We start from the raw sequence: 13,564 nt of genomic DNA on the forward strand, positions 1-13,564 counted from the left end.
CTCCTGAAGCTGGTGTGGATGCACGCAATCTTTTTCTCCTTTTTTTGGAATCGACGATCCCGATTGAAAACGAGAGCGAATGCTGAAGACAATGATTGGTCTCCCTGAAAAAAAAGGGGGGCGCTGCAGACCTGTCCGCTACGTTGCAGTCTGACCCTAACAGGGACACTTTTAAAACCCCATCACCCCATCACCAGCTGCACCCATCTCTCCAGACCGACCGACTCCCTCTCCCTCCTGCCTTGTAACCGCTACCTTTTCCTTTCTCTCCCTTTTTCTTCTAGATCAACACAGCATCTTTTCCCACATCCACATCTGCCCCCCCCCCCCCCTATTCTACTTCAGGGCTAAAGTAGAGCGGAGCCAATGAAATGTTTGGCACGGCCTTTTCTGAACTCTGAACAGAGCGGCTGCAGACCCGACCCCAGCTAAGTTCAAGCTCTTCAGCAGCAGCTGAGGAATTCCCTGCCAGGGTGCTACAGCAAACACTGTCTCATCGTCTGAGCCGTCCCTGCAAATATCCTTCTGCTGTAGGAGGGAAGCATATGGAACAGACACCAGCTCTCTGAATGCAGGCTCCCCCCCAATCCCCTTTGCTGGCTCTTTTTTCTTAGATGACAAAAGAGAAACACCACTGTACAAAATATACAGAAAACTGTGAGATTGCTGCTGATGATGTAAAAAAGGCTTGTCGTCCTTTCTCATAACACGTGCCCTACTTATTCATTAGAGGCATGCCATACAGCATAGAGCTGGGTGAAAATAATATATTCTTCAATTAAAATGGATTTTATATTGGAAACAAAAAGGTTATTTGTATGCTTATCCCTTATATTATTCGGTATGAGTATATTGGATATCCAAGCCAAATTGCTAATGTAACGGAGAATCCCGTAACCTGATTGATATTGAATCGGGGCATTGTGAATTGGAATCGAATCGATTGGCCACTGGTGTTCACTCAGAGAAGATTGATTTTCCAAATGCTCACACGGCGATAATGTGAGTCTTTCAGCAATCCGTCGATCACACATTCGAATGCTACTTTACTGCAAAATCCACACTAACGTATAGTGCTCTTTTTTTGTCCAAAAACACAAAGGCCGACTGCATGATTTCACATTTACATTCACAAGCCTCTGGGGTGCTATTGTCTTGTGTGCCTGACTATAAACACAGTGGGGCTAATCCACAAACATCGTCCTTTTATAGGCACTTATAAACACACACATGTTCACATATACAAATAGACATTGCTTCATATTTTGTTTTATCTACCACCCCATCCAAATAGGGTTTTAATGTTAGAAACAATCAAAAACAAATCTTTGGTCTGTAAACAACCATAATTATATCCAAATGCAAGGCGGAGATGCCAGTTTGTTATCCGAACTAAATTAACAGCATCTTGCCTCAGTTAAGCTGACATACAGCAGAGTCTACGTGCGTGTGTGTGTGTGTGTGTGTGTGTGTGTAGTAGCCTAGCAGTAGCTGTCAGGGCTCTGATGCAGCCGTTTGCTGTGCCGTCAGGACGTGCTGGCTAATCAGTTCTCTGCAGATTCAATCAGTCTCGCACGGCTTCCATGACAGTTCTGCTGCTCGCATTCAAAGGCCATCACACATCTGCAGTTAGCCCTGATTGCCAAGCTACCCCAAAATGAGTCTCTTCCAAAGCTGGTTGGGCAGGATCAGTTGACATTTTAAAAATCAGAAAATGTGACATATTCACATTGAAGTAAGTACTCGAGGTGAAAGCCAACCGTTCATACTCAATTTATGCACAAAAACGCAAGCTTTGATGCAAAACATTAACAAGAAGACTCCTTTTTTTTTGCTGTCAAAACACTGGGCAGGTTTGAGTGTGCTGCTCATTCCTGTTTGAACAGCTCCGACTCTCTCCCTCCACCTTTCCTCAGGGCTGACTCAGTTACAGGGCAGCCAGGTGGAGTATGCATGCTGCTGGCAAGCAAACACCGGCTGCACCTGCGCTATGTAGTAGTTACTGAAGTTGCCATCTGCCACGTAAGGAGCAGGTTGGTAGTAACAGGTGACGTTGGCCACGTTGGGGATGACGTTCTGCTCGGCGAGAACGCGCACCGCCAGCATGGCTATGAGGCCTAAGGTCTGCCGCCTCTCGTGTCCCATCAGGCACACCGTGCTCTCGTTGACCACCCCGTGGAGGGTCATCAGGTAGTCGTACTTGCGGTCCTCCAGGCCTACAAAGTGGTTTTGAAGATAGGACTCCAGCTTCCGCTGCTGCTCGCCGATGTCCGAGAAGTCGATGAAGAAGCGTGAGCACATGTAGCGCTGCAGAGACTTCATCTCGGACTCGGAGGCGGCGCGGAAACCCCTCACCAGCAGGTGACAGTACTTGAGCAGGCCCCCGCCTCGGATCTCCTCCGGGTTCCGGGTGCAGATGAACTTGTGACGTAGGTGGTCCAGGGCCTCGCTAAAGTCCCCGTACACACTCTCGCCCACGATGGTGGGGTGGAAGGTCTCGGTCATTGGGTTCTCGGAGCACTCGTAGAACAGCAGCAGGGAGTCCAGTTTGATCTGAAAGGAGTCCACGCTGAACTCAAACTGCCGCCGGAGAGAGTCCACGAACTTCAGCTCCACATTCTTTCCCCGGTTGTTGGAGAGGGAGATGAGACTCCAGCGGTCTGAGTCATTACACACCTTCACCATCTTCTGCACATAGGCTTCCTGTGTGTGTGTGTGTGTGTGTGTGTGTGAGAGAGAGAAAGCAAAGAACATACAATTTAATTATAGCCTTAAAAGTACAATAATTACTTCAAGAGAGCATGCACATGAACATTTAGGCCTAATGTTGCATTCTGCAAGTAGGTGTAATATTTATGTACATGTATCTGCATGTATAAGTCCCTGCTGCATGAGCTGTGTTATAAATATTGTGTCATTAGTGTGCATTGACCCAGATGTACTTGGATATGAGATCTAGGTGGCTGAGCGCAGGAGCCCTTCCAAAGTGGTTTAACTCAATCCTCTTAACTCCAGAAAGCCCACATTTTACTATCACTAAACTAATCTAATTGCACATTAGGCTGCCCGCAACGATAATGGTCGTTAAGCAAATGCAATTAATGCTAATCACATTTCTAAAAGTAAACAATTGAAACACGGGGGAACAAGTTGTCAGAGTGAATGTACCTTTAACGTTAACGGACTTATTTTCTCTTTATTCACACAGTCGGGTAAAAAATCCAGGAGACAGTCCAAAACTATGTCCTTCACAGTCTGGAAATCACTTTCACCTTTCATATCTGCACAAAATATGAGGTCTAGGTCCTTATAGCCCAGTCCGCTATCCCCGTGCAGGATGTGGCTGGCTGCAGAGCCGTTTAACCGAACGTCCCGGACGTGGATCTGCTTCTCCTCCATCCGACTCCGCACCACTTTCACGATCTGCCGCGGCTGCATCTCCAGAGTGGGGAAGTTCCCCCGGCCGTGGATCGGGATGGTCTCCGTCAGGATGGCGTCCAGCCGCTGCACTTGCTCCCAGTGGAGGACGCTTACGTTGCTGCCTTCGGTGTCAGACATGCTGCTGGTGGCGGAGCTACTGGCGTCCTCTGACATGGTGAAGGGGGGGATGGGAGGGGGGGGGGGGAGGAGAGGGTGGAAAGTCCTCAGAGATTCCAATAAAATAAAATAAAAAAACTAATTGTTTCCTCAAAATAGAATCAAATCAGTGATGGCGTCTTTACGCAAAAAATCCTCTATGGTAAGGTGACTGCAACCTCATCCGCATCAGGATTCTGAGGATCTGAAGTCGTCCGAATTGACGTAAACACATAGAAGAAGAAAAATTTGAATAACCCCAAGGGAAATATTGAGAGTTGCAGCGGTGCGTAACAGTTGGCGCTGTGAAGTAAGCCTGCGGTTGGAGACCCAGTGGCGCAGCAGTCGAGCTGGTGGTCTTGTTGAGGGAGAAGTGCAGCCAGTCAACAGGCGTGTAGAGAACGAGACATAACTTTCTCTTCTTTTTCTCCCTGCTTTTAAAACATTTGCCCCGGTGCCGCTGTCAGTGCGTCCTTACGCTGCGCATCGCAGTCTCTGAAGCTCTCTGATGGTCCAGGAGGGGGGTTTGTTTTTCCGGCTGTGACTCCATCGCCCAAAGGCACGCCTATGATTTTATGAATTTGCATGAATAAACTGCTCCTCAAGTCGCACTTTGGCCCGATCCTCCCCTCCGATCAACCCCTCACAGGAATCTTGGGGATTTTTACGCACGGCTCCAACATATTTTACTTTCTCATTGCTTCCAAGGAATAATCCACTTGATGCAGGTTGAATGTGCTCAGGAAATCCTGCGTTGTTTCCCCCAACTCAACATATTTTGTCCTACACTAGTGGATAAGTTAACTGTTACCTGCCCACTTGACATGCTGCGGGCTTCTGCAACAGTTAGCTGGCTCTGTGGTCTGAAGATGTCAGCTGTGCTTCACCCCGCCCCCCCTCTGACAGTCTGCTGCTCACTAAAAGCCCGGCTCAACACTGTAAAGGCTCCAGCGGCACACTTCACCCATATTCTCATAAGGCTTTGAATATGTAGGCCTTAAAGTGCTCATTTTAAATAGACAAAACATTAATGAATTCAATATTTCTGCTGAAAAGGAGAAGTGATGCACCAGAATTCATTCAGAAATTAGGCCTACAATATATTTCGATTCAGGGGACTTCATGCTTTTGTGACAAAATCACAGAATCTGTCAGATTCAAAGGGGGCCGATCTGCATGGTGTTGCCACGTCGCCCTCTGTGGGCTGTTTTAGGTTTCGACATAAAGTAATAACAGTGTCTTAAAGGGAGTATTTACTATTTAAGAGTCACCTGAAAGTAACTTGTACTAACTCAAAAAGCCACCAAGGAAAAGAGACAGGATATATTATCTCTGTAATCACATAATCCTGTTACCCCCCAGACCACTACCCCTCTGACAGCGTCTGCAGCCTCTCCCTGGTAAGCACCTTAAAATACACCTCAAGTCATTAAGGGTCTTTGAAATCATGATGTTCTTTAAGAGACTATTCTATCCCCGCTTTTCAGTGCAGGCTCAGTATTTCTTAGGGAAACCTGTTAAGAAATGTATTCCTATTCAGTCCAGGCACCCTGATTCAGGCAGCACTTGCATGTGAGGGCCTTCAGGGGCCAGGTGAAAGTGGAGGTGAGGCCCAGCGGAAGGTTAAGGGACAGGGACACATCTATGTCAGGGTGTGGCTGACACAGATGCTCCATTAGGCAGCGTAAAGCCATGCGTCACCAGCCACCCAGATCTGTAAACCCTGATTATCCCATTTACTCTGGTTGCACTTGTGTTAACTCCACGGCCCACACAGAAGCTGCGTCTCTGCACAGTGTCCCTCTGTCGGCAGGAGGGGACACACAGGAAGCGAGTTTTATTCGTGTCTGCAATCACATGGTGCAGCTTTTACAGGGAATACAGCAGTCAAATGAGCTCCTAAATCCACAACATTTCAAATGAAGAGCTCAGAAAGAGAACGTTTTCATACATGCTGTCATGGTTTTGAAGAATAGAGCTTCAGTTATTATTAAATATTACTTTGGTTTGGTTTTCATACTTTGCTTTGGCGCGTGTCAGACAGGTTGATTGCAGGTTGGTGAAATTGAATCCCACATCTGGAAAACGTAGATGGAACTATTAGTCAGTGACAACGGACCCGTCAATGTGTTTCCCAGGTGTGGAGGGGCGGTGGCCTCGGTTTGGACCCGGGTCCCTCCACCCGGCACGGTCCAAAGCTAAGTCAAAGCGGCTGTCAGAGCCTAACAGCAGGTATACGCATCCAGAGCACCTGCTGATGGGTTGTTTTGTTTAAATACTACCTAGCACCTCATTACTCACTGTGAAATGGATGATTCATAGGTAGGTGTCTATAAGAAGACATGAACGTGATTATGTTGTCAAGAAATTATCCCTCGTCTCCCTTGACCCGTGACTTATTTGGGTTTTTAAAAACAATTCTGAAATAAAATTTTACTTCATAATCTATTACCAAATGTTGTCTTTATCTCAATTTCAAACAATTGAGATAACATACTGTATATGTTTAGGGAATGCAATCAGTCTCTTTTAGCATAGGCTACAATTAAAAATGAAAGTTTTTTTTTTTTGTGTCATGAGGTTATAATTCATGTTAAAAATCCACTATGTGATTGTTCTTATCTTGGAAAAAAACATATAAGTGAGAATATCCAGAATCATTTTCTGAATTGAGTCAGGAATACATGTTCATCACAGACAATAAGGTAAGGTCAGTGATTTTCAGGAAGAAAAAATGTCAATTTTTCTTCTTGTAAAAATTAGAAATTGGTCAATTTGACCGGAATACCATACAAGGGTTAGATGGGAGCAAGAATTCAAGAACAGTGAACACCTTGCTGAATTCACTCGGTCAATACGTTCAGCAACTTAAAATGTAAAAAAAATAATTCCCCTCTTCTTCTCTTCTATTCCTCTTTTACTAGCAAAGTGCCTCTTGGGTCTATGAACTATCTCCTGGACAGTTGAGCCCAATATTTAAAGAGTTTTGTTTTCCAGGCAGTTTATCTGACTACTTGAGTTGGATTCATGTACCATGACGTGTAACGTCTCCGTTTCCTTTGAGCTTTTTACTTTAGGTTCAGGAAGGCCAGGACTGTCTGCTGGGATGGACCATCCAAGTTCATCTTGGAGCTCAGATTACTTCCCATGATCTCACATCAACTGCACCGATATATCACGATCGCTACTTTCTCCCGATTCAACACTGCACTCACATTCAATGACATTTTAAGGGTTTTTGCATCTTTTGTAACTGTACAATTATTTTTCAAATGCCTGTAAGTGATTATAGGAATAAAAAAATAAATTTAAGAGAAAAATATATATGCACGGGAGTCAATGGAGCCATAAGCAGCATCAGCAGCTAACTGGCTGTTTCCAAGTTACCTCGGCAGAAGTCTGACCGGACCCTCCTACACAACAGCCTCTGATTATTGGCATTTCTTTAGACCAATCACAATCGTCTTGGGCGGAGCTATGCACCGGATGGAGCCACGGTGCCGCTGCAAAACACACGTGGAACATGTGTACGTTCAGAAGAAAGTTTTAGTCGTCAACAGGAAACTCCGATCGGATAGATAGTCTGGCTAGCTGTCTGGATTTACCCTGCAGAGATCGGAGGACCAGGTAACCATAGTCCTCAGAAATCCACCAGAGGTAAGAAGGCCAACACAGAGACAGAGGACTGGGACGGACATCCGGCCAAAAAGAAGGACATCTATTGGAATTTCCAGCAGCTACGGGGCATCCCGGAAGTGGAACGTCCTCCGTGGTTTGTTGTTAAAAGGAGCTACTTTGTTAGCTACTACTGTTAGTTAGCCTGCTTGGAGGATGAGGGCAAGTGGTATTGGCTAAGGGCAAAAAGAACAACAGGTTAACAAAATCAACCGGAAACACATGACCTCAGACACTATGCAGCCGTCGTGACCACGGCCTCACATGCTGCACGGGGCGACCAGTTTCTGAGCCAGTTTTTCTTGAGAAAACGTGAGTGATGGATGAAATAACTAGAGAACAAATATCCAGGTCCCCCCCGTCCCCCCCGGTTTCCTCGCCCACCTTTTCACAGAGATAACTGGATTTCCAGGAGGGTCACATTAGTTTTACCCGGCTGTCGGAGAGATATTCCCACCGCTGACAGCAGAGTTAGTTTTGGACGGGGATCAGAGGCAAGTGGACAGAAATGGGATTTGCAGAACCTTTTGAGTCTAACTGCTTCTGGCCCACAGTGACAGTGACCTGGAGAATCGTTCCGCCGTCAAGGAAAAGTAGCGTGGGGTTATACAGGTTCTGTGGAGAGAAGAAGCAGCAGCAGCAATCACTTCAGTACAGAGAATCCTTTTATTTCAGTTTTGTTTTTTTATATCCCAAGGGGCTGGCGTGTGTGGTGAGCTTGGTTTCAAATTATCCTGGCGAATTAATGCGGAAGGTTACAGACGGGGTCCGGTTTCACAGGGAGATAGAGAGGCCCATCTCACCTAATCTCCCTCATTACATGTCTCTGAGATCTCGCAGCCTGCAGGTCCAGGGACAGTAAGGGAGCCGAATGCTGCTGCTGGAGCCCTTGAGAGGCTAATAGATGCAACAGACACACTGTAGAAGTCAGCAGGCAAGTGTTATTTAAAAAACCTCCTGGTGTACTTACAAACTTCCCAATCCATCATTTTATGAGTACACAACGTATTTGTACTACTTAAGAAGTTTGGTATCATTTCTGGCATTATTAGTGGGGTGATTTAATTTAAGAAGATAAACCTGTGGTTCCATTAGCGCCTGCACTAAGCTAATCAGCTAATAATGCTAACTCGCCCATTGTTCGACCCAGGTGAAAAAAGCTTCTAGGGGGGTTGTTTGGCTCAAGGGACCCTAGGGTGAAATTACTCCAAAACATCACTTTAACTTAGCATAAAGATTAGAAAGTCAAGCAACAGCTTGCCAGCGGTAACTAAAACGGCAGTTTGTGTTTTATGTTTTTTTGGGGGCTTGGGACTATTTTTTATAAGTTGCCGACAGAATTGCTTCTAAAACAAAAAATCAATAGCAAAAATCAAAAACCTGTCGTTTTTACACTTTTGGGTTAATTATTGAGCTCTAGAGGTGAGAGAAAGTAGATTTAGTTACCATTGGATATAGCCAGGTTTCTCATTTGTATGCTAAGCTAGCTAGCTGGCTGCCAACATAGCGTAAAACTATCTTTATAGCTAGCTTTATATATACGGTTAAGACATCCAAGTGGTATAGAATTGTAAATCCCAAAATGTTGATCTATGGCTTTAAAATGGTTGACTTGATTTTATGAGAGGAAGATAGAAACAAGCAACGCCAGAATGGGGCCATGTTGCTGAATGTAGCTTATCTTAGAGTGTTTTGCTGAGACAGAAAAAAAAAAAAAAAAAACTAATTAGGCAACATATTCTCTATTTTGGCTGTCTGAACAATGCCATTTTAGTATAAAAATGTTCGTTATATATGTGGCTTGTGACAGCTATAGGGCAAAATAGTTCATGATCTGTGATTAGTGATGTAGTCTAATGTATTGTAGTGGGTATACTGTGTTGTATATGATTGGCCTGCATACTGTATATACATATGGGGGGCATATCATAGTTGGGGGACTGGGTGTCCTATATGTCTGATATTGAGTGTCAAAGACTTAATTTCCTGCATTCTGACACACTTTTATGCAACAAATTACGGTGGATAAACCTTAATTTAGCCTAAGCGAAAAACAAACAAACACAGATGACAATTCCAAATATATCTAAATTATAATGCAAAGTATGTGGTTGCATGTCATTGGGCATTTTTAAGTAGGTATGATAATCCTGGAGCTTTCTCAGTGGGTTTGCCTGCTTCTCATGTAGACAACACCACTGTGTGTGTTCAAGTTCACTTCTCTCATTGGACTCGATGGACTTAAGACCTTCCACTAGTCTCCCAGTCTATTTCCATGACATTCCATTTCCAGGATTGCTCAGTTGCCACCTCCCCAAGCAATCATGTGCACAAATATATTTTGCATGTAATATCAGTTCAAGTGGGGAAGGGTGTGTGTTTCCAAAAGTTTTAATGCAGCCAAGAAAAGTAGGCGTTGTGCTAATGAAGAAGCTGCTGAAAATGTGGAAATCACTCACATTCCCACACAATCACAACAACTGTCATCACGTCCTTTGGTTTGGCACAAGATTTGTGAAAAAGTCACCGAAGCCATTGATGTTTGCCAGGAGACACGTGGCTCCGAGGCTGTCAGGCTGACAGCAAGAGAAAACCAAAAGGACGCCAGCTGAACGCCAGCCAAGGCAGCAGGAAGGTCAGGACGTTTCTGCTCACGCTCCCCGAGTGAAAAACTTCCCGAGGCCCTAACGATCTTTAACAAAGCTGCAGGCAAAACGACAACTGGGAAGAGCACAGTTAATCCCCGGCTAACTGGCTCCATGTCCACTAAATAGGATTAAAAAGGGCTAGTCGAAAACTTTCCCCCTCTCCGAGTGAACTACAGGTCAGCATTCAAGCCAGGAAAGAGTATGATTAACTCCTAAGTCACTCCTAAGGTATTACGGCTGATCTACTTTCCCATTTTGCACTGCCACTTCCATATAATATGCATCTTTTTAACCTTCATGTTGTCTTTGGGTCAAATTGACCCATTTTCCCATATCAACGTTCTTTTTAATTCCCCAAAATAACATGATCGATTCCACCCAAAGCTCTTTGATAAATACAAATCTCTACTTTCATTCATTTTGGGGCTTTTTATTCAATTTTATAGCATTTGAAAAAAAAATTAAGTGGTTTTGAAATAGTATTGAGTAAAAGTCGACTTATTCCAGTCTATGATTATCATCAACATCCATTCCTTTAATTTTAGTCTAAATAATCCCTAATTTCTGCTTTTCTAACTCAAACATTAGGTATGATTTCCTATAAATAAGATTTACTGAGCATAAATTCCAAAAATAACTGTAAAACTGAAGTTAACCCTTGTGTTGTCTTCCCGTCAACCATGAAAAAAACCCACTATTATCGCTTTTCCGTCATTGTGCTTTAAAAAAAAATTTTTTCCCAAAGTTATTTGATATTTCTAATGTTGCCTTTTTTCAGCGCTTATTTTGAAGACCCATTTTTAGTGATAAAAAAAATGAAAACGAGGACAACATGAGGGTTAAAAAGTTAGTGTTACGTAGTGTTGAAAACGTCAATAAAAGTGAAAAACATTCAAAAAAAGCATACAATTGTTGAAAAAAAACAGACAAAAACATAAGAAAAAGTCTCTCTAACCCGGAGACCAAACAAAGGAGGGTTCTACTGGAAGGGGACTCGGGTTGCCATGGTTGATAATGACCACAAGTGGAGGGGGGGGGGGGGGGGGGTTGCCCGTTTGCCTGAAAAGACATCTGATAGCCAGAGAGAAGACATTAACACAGGACGTTGTGCTGCGATTGGTTCATGAATTTCGTGGCCAATTTTGGTTGGTCTACTGCAAAGTGAACGCCTCTAAACAGCTGGATAGTTTTAGGAAGGGATAGCGATGGTTGGAGTTATTTAGACGTCTTCCTGAAAGAATTTTCTCAATTAGTAGTATGGTTCTGTTTATGTGTAGAATAATAACTAGCTAATTTATAAAAGGCTCCATTACCTTGCATTATGGCTCCGTAGCAGACGTTTTTGTAAAAATAGGCTAATGGTTGTGTGATAACGGGGGTAAGCATCTCTTCTCGCAAAGCTCCCTATCGTAATGCTAATTTAAGTCCAAACAGACTGAGCTTACCCTGTACTATACGGTGATTCCTCTACAGTGCGACAGTAAATTGCGTGTTTTTTTTTTATAAAAACGTCTGCTACGGAGCCATAACGTGAGGTATAAGGTAATGGAGCCTTTTATACATTGTCGTGTTTCTTTAGAAATAGACAACAGACAAAGAGAGTCTTTAATGTAAAGTTATTCACTGTCAAAGTGGTGCCAAAATGAATGGGAGTCAATGGGATGCTAACGGTGGGTGATGGCTTTGTAGCATCAAAATGGCGCCGTATATTCTGTAACCTTTCAGCTTACTATTTCTTCTTCTTTCGTCGCTGGTTTTCACACACTCTTTATCCATATGTTGCTCCTGTGTTTGCTGACTCATTAGATAAAAATAATAATATTGTAATTTGAATATTTCTATTATAGGTTGACCAAGGCCTACTCTACAATCTTACTATGTACCTACTGGATACTGCTAGGTTACCCCTGGTTACATTAGTAATCCCTGCTGTAAAGCACATCATTTTGCAGAGAATACCATCTTGCAGTGAAGCATATTTGGGGAAGGTGCACTCTTTCTTCGGAGAGATGGTGGAGTAAAGGCCCTGGCCATCATTTGAGGCAGATGGGAAAGTCATAGGGCCGTCGTCCAGACGCTGAGGATAACGTCAGGATTCCTTTGTTTTTGGAGAGAAACTACGTTCTAGACACTCCACGGAATACCTCCTACATTCCCAAGTTGCTCGGGCTGGATAGCGCCAGGTTAAATGAGCAAGATCCAAACCCACATTTATCAATGTCATCCGTTACGGTCAAGTGATTGTTAATGACTCTCAAATAGTTCTCCAGGATGCCTGGGGACAACAGAAACTATTTTATAGCAACTGAAATTGTTCAGTTTCAGCTTTTTTAAAATTCTTTTCTGAGCAGATTTGTGTGTCTGTGGAAAGTAATGCAATAGATAAGCGAATTGAGTTAAAGGCTACTACTGTATATGAACGTAAAATAACACCCAGCATCTGCTCACGTGTCAGAAGAAGTCATTATTTTATGCATTTTAATTGCATTAAAATCATCCTCAATGTAATTAGTATGAAATGTGTTGTCAATTCAATTGAATGTCAACCAATATCAAATATGTTTAAAAGAATATTTTTATCGGACCAACTTTTTTTATAATTTAGATTACCAGGGTAGAATTCTGAGCGTGTGACAAACAGATGAACATCATGAATCATGAAAAAAAACATAAGAGAAAGTTTGTGCTTATTCTTCTTAAATCCTGGTCACTTTATGAAATTGGTCTCAACTTTCAAATGCCCTATAACAAATAACTAAAGAACATTATTAGTATTCTTGGGCATTTTTTGTTATTTTGCAATAGGGGCATAGTAAAGAAGAGCAGATGTAAAAAAAAGAAGAAGAAATAATGATAATTAACAGGTCAGTATAGGTAAAAGAAAAGAATGTATTCTTACTAATCTATAATTTAAACCATGTTATAATATGACCCATTTTAAAGTAATTCATGGGCAAAGAAATGTTGCTGCATAATAGGAATGACCATTATGTCTATATGATATAGTAGTAGGAATGCAAAACTGACCAAAGCAACCTGAATGTTACATTTCAGTTGTGTGAAGAAAATTACTTTCATGTCATTAAGAGTAAAAATAGTATCCAATGTGAAGTCATTTAAGGAAGGGGCAATAAAGAGACAACTGCACACAGATGATCAGAAACCTCCATACTGTTAGAATCATAGGAATGACCAGATTTCTCATGTCCTGTTCCATGTAAACAGCCTCAGTAAGCCCCAAACTAGGACACCGCTGCAAGTAAACACACTCATAGAGAGTGCACATGTTCGATTACATTGTTATTTCATGCTATAATTTCAAAACATGTTTGACACGCCACTACATGCAAAATCATTCCTTTTTTTGGAGGATGAGCCGTCCTTTTGAAAACATGTCACATTGGTTTCCAGGCTCATTGTGGCGTGATGTAAAGCAGCAGACTTTTTCTCTAAGGCTTTGATTCATGGATCACCTCCGTACCAAGTAATTGCTCTTAATTTGTAATTAATATTTCCCCCACGAGCTGTCTCTCCATGACTTTCCGACGTGATGCTCTACCTGCAATTACAGCCAATAAAATCCCTAAAGCGCCACACTCGCTGTTCAGATCAGGGTCATCACAGTTAATCACAGGCTGAGCCTCGATAATGGTCCTTTACTCATG

The 13,564-nt window shown here is 43.0% G+C and overlaps 1 protein-coding gene across 1 annotated transcript; it reads right to left on the reverse strand.

Annotated features, from left to right (window-relative positions):
* Nucleotides 1-832: 832 nt before the first annotated feature.
* Nucleotides 833-3,594, reverse strand: tent5aa (terminal nucleotidyltransferase 5Aa). Its single transcript, XM_034874860.1, has 2 exons — nt 3,169-3,594; nt 833-2,703 (listed from the first exon to the last, which is right to left on the reverse strand). The coding sequence occupies exons 1-2, from the start codon at nt 3,592-3,594 to the stop codon at nt 1,924-1,926; spliced, it is 1,206 nt and encodes a 401-aa protein (XP_034730751.1). The 3' UTR covers nt 833-1,923.
* Nucleotides 3,595-13,564: the final 9,970 nt, after the last annotated feature.

The sequence above is a fragment of the Etheostoma cragini genome, chromosome 6 (genome assembly GCF_013103735.1).
Source record: "Etheostoma cragini isolate CJK2018 chromosome 6, CSU_Ecrag_1.0, whole genome shotgun sequence".
NCBI lineage: Eukaryota > Metazoa > Chordata > Actinopteri > Perciformes > Percidae > Etheostoma > Etheostoma cragini.

What these genes read in the sequence shown, in the direction of transcription:
- tent5aa (XM_034874860.1), bottom strand. Translation starts at nt 3,594, where the DNA reads ATGTCAGAGGACGCCAGTAGCTCCGCCACCAGCAGCATGTCTGACACC. An exon ending in TAAGTCCGTTAACGTTAAAG is followed by an intron (nt 2,704 to 3,168) that starts GTACATTCACTC and finishes ACACACACACAG; the next exon opens with GAAGCCTATGTGCAGAAGAT.